The sequence below is a fragment of the Hippocampus guttulatus genome, chromosome 8, assembly GCF_054856545.1.
Source record: "Hippocampus guttulatus isolate MCC_2025c chromosome 8, RoL_Hgut_1.0, whole genome shotgun sequence".
Lineage (NCBI taxonomy): Eukaryota > Metazoa > Chordata > Actinopteri > Syngnathiformes > Syngnathidae > Hippocampus > Hippocampus guttulatus.
The window spans coordinates 13,566,591-13,580,127 of record NC_141268.1 but is presented as its reverse complement, the minus strand read 5'-3'; the positions used below and the strand labels follow the sequence as shown (position 1 = coordinate 13,580,127).

The window sequence follows — 13,537 nt, the reverse complement described above, 5'->3', positions numbered from 1 at the left end:
TGCGCATTTCGAATAAGCATTGGGATACAAGCAAGACTGGTTACCAGTTAATCGCAGGGCACGTTTTGACAGCTAGGCCTAACAGACAGGAGTTTTTATTCACTTGAGTTTCTCGTTAAGTATGAAATGCCCTGGCCACAACTAACTTCATTCTTGTGTTAGCCACCCTGAGAAAACAACAAATTCTCAAGCTCTGGGGAGTATCCACAGGCCTCACAATCTTCATTCGCTGCTCCTTCTGCTCCTGGCTCACCACCGTTTCATCGCCAGCTGGTCTGTGGCACTGAAACAGTCTGTCTCACAGCTAACGACACGCAAGCCATGCAACCTTCTGCTCACACAATAAAGCTACGTTAGCATCTCACAACTAATGATACACTGAAGACGACGTGAAAGACATTAGACCAAGTTAGAGATGCGAGCGTTATTTTAGATTCACAAGTGGTCATTATTAACTCATTCAGTACCAGCCAATTCTGGACCAAGTCTGAAAAGACGTTTAAAAACGTCTTTGGGAGTGAATGAGTTAATGAAGAAACTGAAAGTGGCTCGAGTTAGGCAATGTCTGGCCGTGCATCCGGTGTCTTGGACTTCAATGGGGATTTTTCTAATTTAATTCGCCTCCTAAAAGCATCACTATTCATCCATCCATTTTCCGATCTGCTTTATCCTCACAAGGGTCGCGGGGCGTGCTGGAGCCTGTATCAGCTGTCTTCGGGGAGTAGGCGGGAGACACCCTGAACCGGTTGCCAGCCAATCGCAGGGCCCACACAGACAAACAATCATCCACACACACACTCACACCTAGGGACAATTTGGAGTGTTCAATCAGCCTGCCATGCATGTTTTTGGAATGTGGGAGGAAACCGGAGTACCCGGAGAAAACCCACGCAGGCCCAGGGAGAACATGCAAACTCCACACAGGAAGGCCGGAGCTGGAATCGAACCCGGTACCTCTGCACTGTGAGGTCAACTAGCTAAGCACTGGACCACCGAGCCGCCTACCATCACTATCATGTTGCAATTTTAGAGGCCATCAATGACACACATTATAAAAGCATGCAACTGTGCCACATACATTATCATAGTGTTTTGTTTAGGCTTTTTTTTGTTGTTGGTTTTTTTTTTTTGCGTGCATAAAAATCAATTGTAAAGGGAAGAATGCTGGCACTGGCAGGGAAGTGAGCTCCATTATGAGCAGGTCATAAGTTATTTGCATGTCTGACATATTACAGAAATGACACCTCCAATATAGTCACACAAAGTGGCAAATTAGACTTAACCTGCTAAACGCTGCTAATTGAAAGGAGGCCTTCGAGAAACAAAGGGATTACAACATGCACACTCCGTGCGGGCCAATTAAAAAGAACCTCTGTGGTTGTGGAGGACTCAGCTAATGTATTGAATTATGGATACGGCCAGCTTCATTGGTTTAAAGTGTCATTTTTCAATTGCTTCAAAATATTTACATGCTCGCACTTGGCATGCGCTTACCGAAAAGCGTGCGGTGCGTCTGCGGGTGGCACTGCGGACTGAGCCAGGAGTGCCACTGTCTTGTTTCTCCCCTCTTGCCGACCTGCCAATCTCTTTATGGCTAATCACAGGGGTGGAGGGAAGCGATGAGGAGTAATCACTACTCTGACCTCCATTACTGGCCTGCAAACGAAGGAGAGGGAGAGGGGTGGGAGTCGGGGGGGGGGGGGGGTGACAGAGCAAGAGAAAGAGGTAAAAGGTCTCCATTGAGTCGAGGCACTGATTAATCGCGGCATGTGAAAAATGTTATTAAATATTTCCCATGACCGTGCTTGTAAAAACTGTAATTAACACAAAGAACTTTTTTTTTAATTGAAGGGTAATATGAGCCACATTACTTTTCAAGGGATGTAATAATTTCCCGCACTTTCATTACTGGGTGCCTTTTCTTTAGTTTCTTCAGTTAGAACAAAAATACACTGTATGTTCATGAGAAAAAATGGGCATTTGACCCAGGGGAAAATTAACAATAAATCAATGGATTTAAAAAAAAGATGAGTGATAGTTATTTCCCATATTCTATAAAAAATAATCAATGTCTTTTGGACTGATTGATGATTGGGTGCCTTTCAATAGAAACATGTTCTCAGGTCACATGGTGGAACACAGAGCGGAACCGTGCATCTCCTTTTAACGTTCAAACACAGACTTGGGGCTTTATTTTCTTAGACAGCACATCTGCGACGTTGCGCAAATGCCGGCGGATGCTCGCTGCGTGTGTTTGCCAAGCTGGGAGAGCTGGCACAGTCGAAGGAGTACGTTGGAGATGTGCCTGACTGAATAACAATTTGGTGGCAGAAAGTGGATCTTAACCTAACGCCTAATCAGACAATGTCAATCCCTCGCACAGGTTACTCAGCTGGTGTAATGTGATGTAAATAATTCATATATTTGTGAATCATTGTACTTCATCGTCTTATGTAATTTCACTGGGTGGCACAGCAGTAAGTGGCAAATAAACAATAAAGAGTGGCGCAGATGTGCTTTTGCTAGCGGGCCACATTTGAATAGAATGAGGGGAGGCGCTTTGATTACCACTGATTAAAGTTGTCTTTGACCGCACCCACAGCGGCGCAGACCTCCTTCTCGCAAAACTGCCGAACTGCACTTGTCTGTGAAATCACCAATATCGGGTCTAACCCAGCTCCGTGCAGAGATATGCTACACGCCGCATAGGATTTTTGCTGGTCACCAAAATACAGTCCAGGGTTGCTTATCCTCCAAAGCAAACCGACGCTGGCGTTAAACCCAGGAGACAACAGCAGTAATGTGACATATTCTTTCAGTCCTTTACCTGTCCTGGATAGACACCAGACACTGGGGTGGAGCCTCCAGAGTGACTGGGAGAGTTTGGAAGAGATTTACAGGAAGCTAGTAAAGCAGCTTGCTTCTTGGCAGCCATGATCTTCTGAGCAGCTGCAGCAAAAATAATGATAAAATAGTTTATACATGCACACAAACACACACACAAAAGGTTTACCACATATGTTTAGAGAGTCATAGTTGATAAGGCTGTGAGATACCATCAGTGAAGACCCTGTTGACGTTGAGGCCGTACGTGGCACATGTTTCGTAGTAGGTGCAACGGCGCACGTCTGAGCAGAGCTGCCTGGCCCGAGCGTCGTCGATGACCCTGGGGTTGCTGCTGCTGATCTTATCTGGTGAAGACACAAGTATTAAATCACAGCTAGAATGTCTGATATCTCCTATAAAACCCCATTTTATTCCCCATAGAACCACTTTTTCTATTTTTTGTTTCGTTGTCTCAACTCGAGCGCTCACGGCAGAATACTGCTTCCATAAAATGAATTGCTTCTGTTCAAGGTTTCTTCCGTAGTAGCTTTTCTTTGACCTCCTCAAAAGTGTTGCTTATATTTGGATTTGACGACTCCGAAGCCCCTTAGATTAGATTCGGTAATTAGATTGGCATTACTATGGATCACAATTACAGTGATCAACTAATATTTCAAGAAATGCTCGTTAACCAGTGCAAAATGTGACCATTTACATTTTAACTCGCACACATCTTTACCGAGTAGAAGATGTGCGTGCACAGAAAATGCGAAGACCCATTGCATGCATTTTGCCGCCTCCCACGAGGCACGACTCAGACAGTCAAATCGTTTATATTCCGAGCAGATTTGCAAGAGGAGTGAGTGGGTGTGTGAGAGCTAGACGAGCAGTGAAGCAGGTTTAGAGTAAACTGAAAATCAGGTGAAAGGAGTCAAAGCTGTTAGGTGTCGAATATTAGTTAGAAGTGTTTTCACATTTGCAATGCTGAAAGTTTACAGTCCTAAATGAAATTCAAAAGCACTTCATTTCAAACCATATTTTAAATAGATCAGGCAAAATAATCTGAAACGGCAAACACAATCTTGTTCACTCGAGGGATGCTCTTGTTAACAAGCCAAGGTTTCTCGGCAGATAGAGTTTGAATTTTTTTCATTTTCCCCCCTGATATTTAAATTTTTTTTGGGGGGGGGGGTTGTGGAGGGGCGGAGAATCCATCTTCCATCTTCTAATCCAACCAGTGAGCTTTTTTTTTTTTTTTAAACTTGCTTATCGGTGACCCGCTCCGAAATTCTGATCATGTAAAGAATTTTAAAAACACATTTGAATTGAACACAACTTTATTGCCAAATGTGCTGTACGTATGTACAGCACAGATGAAATTTCTTCCCTCTCAACATAAATTTCTGCTCAAGAAATGTTTCATCACAAAAAAGAAACGAATCAACATTGTTGCAATCCTTTTAAATGTTATTTGACTGTCAGTGCCAAAGTCCAAATTCTAGCGTCCACTCTGATCAATTTAAATACTTGTGATGGAATTTAATCTTGACTTTAAGCAATTATCTGGCCTGGACCTCTTAAAATGCGTTTATGACCGCCTCACCCTGTGTGCCCACGACTACGAAAGGTATCTCGGTGACAGGCCGGTAGACGGCAAGTTGATGGTATATCTTGTACACTTCCTGGAAACTGGCCTCGTTTTCCAAACTGAAGACCAGGATAACCGCATCGAGCCAGCTTGCGAACTGAAGACAAGGCAGACAAAGAGCAGGCGATACACAAGAGAAGGACTAATTCGTTTAGATGCAAGCTAAGGTCAGTTTCCCAACTCACCTGGGCTCCTGGGAGTTCCGTCTCCTCTCTGATGATCAACAAGTGGCTCTGCCCATCAATCAAGACATCCTTAATGTACTGACGCCCTGGATTATACAAATCATGATTAAGACTTGCAATAGAAAACAAGGAACGAACATACATTTTAAGGGTCGATATCTAGTTCTTCCACGTTGGGTGGAAATGTGAAGCAGTGGTTGTTTGTCTTTGTGGTCCCTGCAATTGGCAGCCACAATCAGCCCAAGGTCTGCTCCACAGTCAGCTGGGATAAGCTCCAGCTCACCTGTGACACGAGTGAGACTAACCGCCACAGAAAACAGATGGAAGGCTCGATGTACAGACAGATGGTTTTATTGTACCTAATGTTATGGTCAAAGAACGTATGAGTGAGTCTGTCATGAAAGAATGTGGAAATGATTAGAGTGCGAACCCAACCGACCTTCGGCATTCTCCAGTGACAGGTAACTTCCTGTCAAGTGTCTGTGGACCAGCGCAGACTTCCCACTGCACAGGCCCCCCAACACAGCCTGACACACAAACACACACGAATTAAAGCACTAAGAATCTCATTTAAAGTCAAAGCTTTGATTATGAAGGCAGACAATCTTACCAGGTGAAGTTCTTGCACAGTTTGAGTGATGGTCCATTCCTGACTGCTGGTGCACACAGCTAGAGCCAAAAAGGAGAAGGTGGTTCATAAAAGCAGCGATACGTGAACAAACAGGAGCCAAGTTTGAAAACGGATGTCGGTCTTGACTTTCATGCTTTGCTTCTTCTCATGAGAGAGACATCATGATGACTGAGGAGCCCATTAAAATGTCAGGCTGACAGTGGATTTCATTTCTGTGGATTTGTTGTCTGACTCGTCCTTGAGCTGTCATCTGTCACAGAGGTTTTCAAGGTGTGAGCCAGTAAACTTCCTCTCAGTGATCATAAAACAGCTGATGCCTTCCCTACTCCCCATCCTCCAATATACACACTCTAAATGCTATAGACATAAAAAGGCACAACCCAGAGAAGAAAATTCATTCCAAAACAAACCACAGTTGACGCTCACATTCACATCTAGTGCCTTCCGAAACATCCATTTTCCGAACCGCTTGATCCTCACTAGGGTCGCGGGGGGTGCTGGAGCCTATCCCAGCCGTCTTCGGGCAGTAGGCGGGGGACACCCTGAATCAGTTGCCAGCCAATCACAGGGCACACAGAGACGAACAACCATCCATGCCCACACTCACACCCAGGGACAATTTAGAACGTCCAAACAGCCTGCCATGCATGTTTTTGGAACGTGGGAGGAAACCGGAGCACCCGGAGAAAACCCACGCAGGCCCGGGGAGAACATGCAAACTCCACACAGGGAGGCCGGAGCTGGAATCGAACCCGGTACCTCTGCACTGTGAAGCCGACGTGCTAACCACTGGACTACCGGGCCGCCCCCTTCCGAAACACTCATTCAAATCTCTTAGAATGTGTAAAATGTTTTTTTCCCCCTTAGTGGATATACCTAATTTGTTCAACACACTGCCTTGCGAACTACAATGTGTGGAATTTGTGATTAAATGATATTCAAATGTTTTTGTAACATGGTTGATTTTATTGTCCACAAGTTAGATTAAAAAAAAAAACGAGTCATTTTGATGATGTGTATTCTATTTTTAGAATGCTTTTGAACGCATTGCATTTGTCCCTTTTGCTTTTATCCATTGAAAACCTTGAAGAAAATTTAAATATATCTGTGAAACAGTACACAGGCACATTGCTGAATGAATCATGTTGCCAAATGAAGGGCGGCTATGTGCTCACTCAAAGCCAGGGGTGGCCAACCAGTCAGAGACTAAGAGCCAATTTTTTTACTGCGTTACTGCAAAGAGCCAAACACACACACACACACACGCACACACACACACACACACACACACGACCATGCACTCGCGCACATATACATGCACGCCACGCCGAGCAACAGCCGCAGTGCCCGAACACAAATAAAACCTCAACACACCAACACACAAATCTTTTTTCCCCCCCATTTCCTTCTCCCACCGCTCGCGGTCGACTTGGGACCAGTCTGTTGACTCTTGGTTGATTGCGATCGACGTATTGGGCACCTCTGCCCTAAAAACAGAGGTAATTTGCTGACTAGCTTAGCACTTAGCACTTAGCTCCATCGTCTGCGCATAAGCGGTGATTCAGTCATCTGATTGGTTGTCCTCTATGTCAATCAAGTAACGGGATTGATGATAGGCTGACGTAGTACATTCTGTGTGTTATGCATCGTTGTTTGAGTGGCAGCGCCATCGCCGAGGCATTTGACAATTGTCGTGTGAAAGCCCGGGAGCCGCATGGAACCAGCCAAAGAGCCGCATGCGGCTCGTGAGCCGCGGGTTGGCCACCCCTGCTCAAAGCAAACATTCGCTAATTACAGTATCTCCACCATCATTGTCCGACCTCTTAGCACATATGCAAACAGAATACATGCACGAGGAAATAAAACTACAATTATAAGGGCAGGAGAAAAAAAAGGACATCGACTGAGTATTTTAACAGGTTTTTCACTATCTGGTGTAAACGCACCCTGCGTGATTCTGCTCAAGAGATGAACATTAATGTGGCCATGGAAACCATCGTTAGTCGGCATGACTCAGTCTGTTTGCACACACACACACACACACACACACACGCACACACACACACACACACACACAATCGCGCGCATGCAGAAGGTCTTTCTTGTGATGTTGTGCAAAATACACCCACACTGTCGTCTGTCGCGCTAGGGACACGTTCCACCTTAAACCTCGTTTGACAACTGTTCCCCCCCAACCCCTCGCCCTAATCCTCCATCTTTGGACAATCCCTGCGGCGTCACACCACCCACCAAACAACAACTCTCACAGCTGGCTGTTGCCACGGCAACTCCTTTTTCCAGAAGCCTCCATACAATGAATGGTCTCTCTCGGTCGCGGCGACATGTGAAAGGCATAAAGAGGCAGTGTCCATCTCTGTGTGTATGTGTGTGCCATCGTGCGTGCAAACGGAGTAAATATCACTTTGTGTCATTTATACCTCAATAGGTCAAAGGCTACAGGTGAAATGTAGACGACGTCACATTACTCTTTAAGAGTCAACGTGTCGTCAGTGTGAATGCTGATGACCATCCACACAGAGCAGGAAGTAGTAGCTTGTTCTCTGCATGAACACAGCTCTATGTCTCCCCGACCTTAATTATTCATGTCCCACTTACTCCTTACAAATTATTCAGCGCTTGCTTCGATACCACAATCACCATCATACACAACTTCCTTCAGTTTAGGGCTCGGGAAAAGGGAGCATCTTGTTTTTAATATTCTCATTGACAATATCAATATTGATGCTGCTGTTTGATTTTGACAAGACTGAACCATTTTCCTGTTTGCGAACAATTTTATGTGAAGCCTTGTTTGTTTAAAAAGTCTCACTTGAGGCCCCTGGAGTTGTTTGAGGATTATTAATTGAACAATCTTGACACATTGCCATATACTGAGGTTTTTAAAAAGTCAGAGTCAATCACTACCAGGATGCAATTAACATCCATTCATCCATCCATCCATTATCTGAACTGCTTATCCTCATGAGGGTCGCGGGTGTGCCAGTGCCTCGGCCAGCTGTCTTTGGATTGATTTTCCTTGCTATAGCGGATCTAAAATGTTGCCACACCACTGGTCAAATGCAAATGTTTTTTGTTTGAAAAAAAAAAAAAAGGGCGAGACCAAGATAAATTATGATTTTTTTTTCCTCACCATTATTGAGACCTATAAGATGTACTCACTTTGGAAAAAAATGAAACCTTTCAAGAGGGCCAATACCAGGTGACTGTGTTCAGAATCAACCAGCCACAAAAGGCCACCATACTTAGAGTGAAGCATGATGGTGGTTATCATCAACCTTTGGAGATGTTTTATCAGCTGGAATTTGCGCCTTAGGTCTAGGTGAGGCGGAATTATGAAAAGCCTACTAGAACAGCTAAACGTTATTCAGTGAATTTGCACGTGATTGGTTCATTCTGAACAGAGCCACATTCTCAGTTTTAAGAGGATGTGCACACTTTTGGAAGCACATTATGTCAGTTCTTTTTTTTTCTCCTCTTGAGAAGATTTCTAAATTGTATTAATTGAGTTGTACAACTATAGATCACATAATTAGTGGGGGGGGGGTGCGGGGGTCTTTATAGGATGTATTTTGGTAAAAAAAAAATTATATCACAAAAACTTGAATAGGGGTGTGTAGACTTTTTATATCCACTGTACAATATGTCCATCCACTGCATGAAAGACACGAGTGAATACATTTTCAAGTGTACCCATAGGTGTATTCCAAGTTGCTACTATGAAAGCACAAGAAAGGGGTAGCAGCAAGAGTTTAAACATGACAAACATTGTCAAAACAAGCCCCTATTTTAATTCTCCATCAATTTATTGTTAACAACATTATGTAAATGACAACCCAATAACTGGTGTCAGGAAATGGAATATCCAGTCAAAATGGTTAATCCCTTGGTCGGATTTCACTGTAAATTAAAATTGGTTATCTTCTTACTATAAATGTAGATTTTAAAAAAAGTGGCAACATTTTACACACTCTGTTTGAAATACCAACGAAACATGGTTGCCAATTTGTGTTTTTTTTACACTTTGAGAATCATTTGTATGCCAGATCCTGTCTGACAATTTTTTGCACCATTCTCAAACATTCCTGGTCAATCAGATACTGTATACTAATTATCATATTAGATATGCCCGTGTTTAAAGAATGTGCTGAACGGTGAGAGCAATTCTGAGAATCAGGTGGGAGTTGGTAATATATGATCACTATCGATAGTATGACGGCTCCTTTATTTAAAATCAGAGAGGTCAAGATATGTTTCTGCAATCAAAGTTTTGCATCGGGATCTTCTCTCTGTTGCATCGGCGTGTCAGTGACAGCGGAATGCAGCCGCGGCGTTTGAAATAATGGGCCGATTAGGAGTCCAACGTGTATGTTAAAAGTACAGCGAGCCCACCATAGATCTCTGTCATGTTCGCCGAGATGAATCAATGAAGAACTTACCCTCCTCCTCGCTGGAGCCCCTGTCCGCGGCGGGATACAAGGCGGATGCAGTGCTGACATTTGGGGGCACAGCTGCACTTTTGGAGAAAATGCCACTAATGAACTTGAGCATCTTGCGGTCACGGACGGGAGCTCTATGGATTGTTCCTCCTTGGCAATGTAGGTCACTGTTATCCAGAGTACGACTGGTGGTTTTTCTTGGAGGCCGGTTCACATCGCAGGTAACCGGTGAAATCAAGGAAACCTTAAATCTGTCCTCGTGAGAGTTCTCCCTGTTCATGATTCCGGAATAGCCTCCGCTGAGGGGAGCCGCGGGACGAATGAGCGTTCCTCTGCCATCGCTGTCGGCCCAAGACGCCCTGTAAGGCCCCAGAGTTGTAGCTGCCATTAAGGGGGACTGATCCCCGATACGGTTATCCCTCCGCTCCAGAGTCTTTGCAGAGTGATACAAGCTGTTGTTGGCTTCTCGGGCTTCCTTCCAGCATGCCGTGTTGGCTCCCGTATGCGGCCTCATCAAGACTTCGGGGCGCTGGCTAACCTGAGGCGGCACTGAAAAAGGGAGGCTGCAGCGCGAACGGTTGTTGAGCTCCGCTCCATTTTCGCCCTTTGGGAAGAGCCTTGGAGGCTCCCGATAGAGTTCCGTCTTGGGACGCGAGGCCTCGCTGCGAGGCCCCTCTCTGCGTACGGTGGTCTCGAAGCTGCCGCCGCTGTACACCTTCACCATTTGCCTCAATGAAGGGTGGACGGGAGCGGTGTCCTTGCTTTTAGCGATTGGGACGTCTTTTTGGTCTCTTCTCTCCGCTTTGATCCACTTCTCATTCGGGCTGCCATACTTGACCTGCACCTGCTCCACTTCTTCTCCCGCTTGTGTGCTCTCTTTATCCGACGCTTGTGGACCAGCACGTACTTCCTCCTCTTTTGGGGCATGTCTCACCTCCTCACTCTCTTTCGGGCTGCCTTCCCCCTCCTTCTCCGCTTGTTTCCCAGCTACATCCTCTGGCAAAGCCTCAACCTTCACCAGAGTGAGGGAGATGAGATAGGTGGTGCGTCTCTGTGGGTTGTCTGCTTGGCTCATTGGGACGCAAGACCTCAGCACAGTAGCACCTTCTCTCCGACCAGTCCACGCATACAAAACTCCGTCGTGGCAGCGGGAGCGAACTGAAACAGAGAAGAGAATCTGGAATCATCGTACAGCTTGGAAAAATGGAGGCTGGACACAATTTTAGAAAAATATTTAAATGCCTTACACAGTGGAGACCTCAATCCCCATCCATGTACGCTGCTACTACTTGTCTCTACCACTAATTCATTCATGATCCCTTTCTTTGCTTTAGCTCTTATGTACAAATCTGACAGGTAGACACATAGATGAAAGCATGATGCCCGGGGGTTTCTAAGATGGTAATATGCATTTGATTTAGCTATCGTTGCACTAGAAAAGCCATAAATGTCACATTCCCCCAGATTTTTTCCCCCCCTGAATTGTGTTCATACCGTCATTCTGTTGCACAGCAATTAGATAGGTCCTGGTTCAAAAATGAATGATTCTTTTGGCGATCAAATGGTATCAAACGGGATATCAGCCGGACCGGATGATGAAGAGCTGATCCATCCAAAAGGGAAATAAAAATAGGTGAAAGTGAGCCTGCTTTGGGGGGGGGGGGGGGGGGGGTAAGAAGGAAATCATTCACTTGTCACGATGCGTCTTGCAGCTGGAGCCTCCATTTGACAATGTCATGCACAAAACCAGGAATTCACAGCAGGATGACTACTGGGGGGTGGAGGAAAAAAAAGCCCATCTGTTGTGACATAGCGCGAAAACGGAAGAAATTCTAAAATAGAACACAATGCTTCCTTGTCTGGATCGGTCCCTTGGAGAAAATCTCATCTCGGTCACCGCATCCTCTCCTCCGAGCGCCTCGTCCAATTAGCAAGTCAATAAAATGTGTCTGTAAGGCAGAGGAAGCCCACCAGCTCAACACAGCCCCTCCTCCGTTTTACCTCCCCTCAAAGCCTCCAGTTACTCTCCCGTAATCCTGCAGCACAACTGGACTCGCTGGCTCCAAGGAGAAGCTAACTGTGAGGCGGTGGCGGTTGTTGCTCACGTTCATCAGATTTTTATTGGTGCACACTACAAAAGAGATGGAGGGTGGTGGTGGTGGGGAGGGGGGGGGGGCGGTCGGTTGGGGTGGAGACAAACCTTTTGCCAGTGTTCATCTGCCCTGGTGCTCTCGCTCTCTCTCTTCTGTCCTTTCCAAAGCAATTTATGGGCCTGCTCGCACTGCCTGGCCGCTCATGTACAAAAGAGAAGATGCACAGGATGAGATGAATTAGCATATCTACGCTCGTAGACTCCGTTTAACATCAAATGAAAAACTGGAAGATTTAGGAGCAAAAGAAGAGGGAGAGAGAAGGAAGCATGAAACCCTCGGGAGGCAAAATCTCACTTTTGTCAATGACAAAAAGACGCTTTGCCAAGGCCAGCTACTGCATGCCGTCCTGTTTCTGTAGCACTCCTCATTAGCGTTGCGGGTGAGATGGAGCCTATCGCAGCTGACTTTGGGCGACTGGCAGGGTACACCCTGGACTGGTCGCCGGCCAATTAATTGCAAAGCACAAATAGATTAACAACCGTTCACGGCACTCATTCACACCTCTGGGCTATTTTGGGTCTTTAGTGTAACAATTTGTTAAAAATTTATAAAATTTATGTTTTTGGAATGGAGGATAAGGAGCAAGCATTGGAGAACATGTCAATTCCAAATGGGAAGACCAGTGCAGCATTTCGAATCTCGCAACTGTGAGTGAAAAATGCTAACTGCTATTCAACTGTGCCACCGCTGCCGAGGTCTAATTTTGATTGACACCAAATTGAACAGGTCTACTTTGTGCACATGCCTGAACTTTGTTCGTCGAATGTTATTCAATATGAAATGTTCACATAAGTGGAGGGCGGGGGGGGGGGTGATTCTGAATGCATATTTTAATTTGGATTTTCAACAAAAATATCTCCTTGGAGGAGGGGAAATGATAGTTAGGCAAAAGGCAAACCAAACAAACTGAAGACTAAAGGGAAACATGACGACGAAGAACATTGAACCAACACAGATTGAATGAAACCACTGAAGTAAGTACAAACACATTAACAGGACATTGAGGCACACCTGGACAAGACGAGTAGCTGGAGGAAGCTAACTGGTTGACGCAAGGAATAGTGGTGATGAGAACAGATGGAGCCAAAAAAACAAAACAAACGAGCAGGCAACCCGTGATCATGGGACACAGGAAAACAAGCCATAACATGAAACAAACAATTTCATCATCCATCCATCCATCCATTTTCCGAACCGCTTGATCCTCACTAGGGTCGCGGGGGGTGCTGGAGCCTATCCCAGCCGTCTTCGGGCAGTAGGCGGGGACACCCTGAATCAGTTGCCAGCCAATCGCAGGGCACACAGAGACGAACAACCATTCACGCCCACACTCACACCTAGGGACAATTTGGAGCGTCCAATCAGCCTGCCATGCATGTTTTTGGAATGTGGGAGGAAACCGGAGCACCCGGAGAAAACCCAGGCAGGCCCGGGGAGAACATGCAAACTCCACACAGGGAGGCCGGAGCTGGAATTGAACCCGGCACCTCCGCACTGTGAAGCCGACGTGCTAACCACTGGACTACCGGGCCGCCCATACAATATCATCAAAACAATGCAAAAGCCAATATGAATACTGATAGTGACAAAAATACGATATCATCCAGGAATTTTCAAATGTACTGATGACTAACATG

General features: G+C 45.6%; 1 protein-coding gene across 2 annotated transcripts in view; it reads right to left on the bottom strand.

The window, feature by feature from the left end:
• The window catches only part of LOC147201271 (arf-GAP with GTPase, ANK repeat and PH domain-containing protein 1-like), a 20,735-nt gene extending 7,242 nt beyond the window's left edge, over positions 1–13,493 (bottom strand). Inside the window, exons 1-10 of one of the 2 annotated variants that reach the window (XM_086118593.1) lie at positions 11,948–13,493; positions 11,242–11,518; positions 9,748–10,905; positions 5,270–5,328; positions 5,099–5,186; positions 4,660–4,745; positions 4,430–4,571; positions 3,057–3,191; positions 2,828–2,949; positions 1,495–1,656 (exon numbers count right to left, since the gene is read on the bottom strand). In XM_086118593.1, coding sequence (XP_085974719.1) covers positions 1,495–1,656; positions 2,828–2,949; positions 3,057–3,191; positions 4,430–4,571; positions 4,660–4,745; positions 5,099–5,186; positions 5,270–5,328; positions 9,748–10,822 — 1,869 coding nt within the window. In that variant the 5' untranslated portion in view covers positions 10,823–10,905; positions 11,242–11,518; positions 11,948–13,493. Of the gene's footprint in view, positions 1–1,494; positions 1,657–2,827; positions 2,950–3,056; positions 3,192–4,429; positions 4,572–4,659; positions 4,746–5,098; positions 5,187–5,269; positions 5,329–9,747; positions 10,906–11,241; positions 11,904–11,947 lie in introns of those variants that run through there. The other variant, XM_086118594.1, reaches the window with a different exon arrangement.
• Positions 13,494–13,537: the final 44 nt, after the last annotated feature.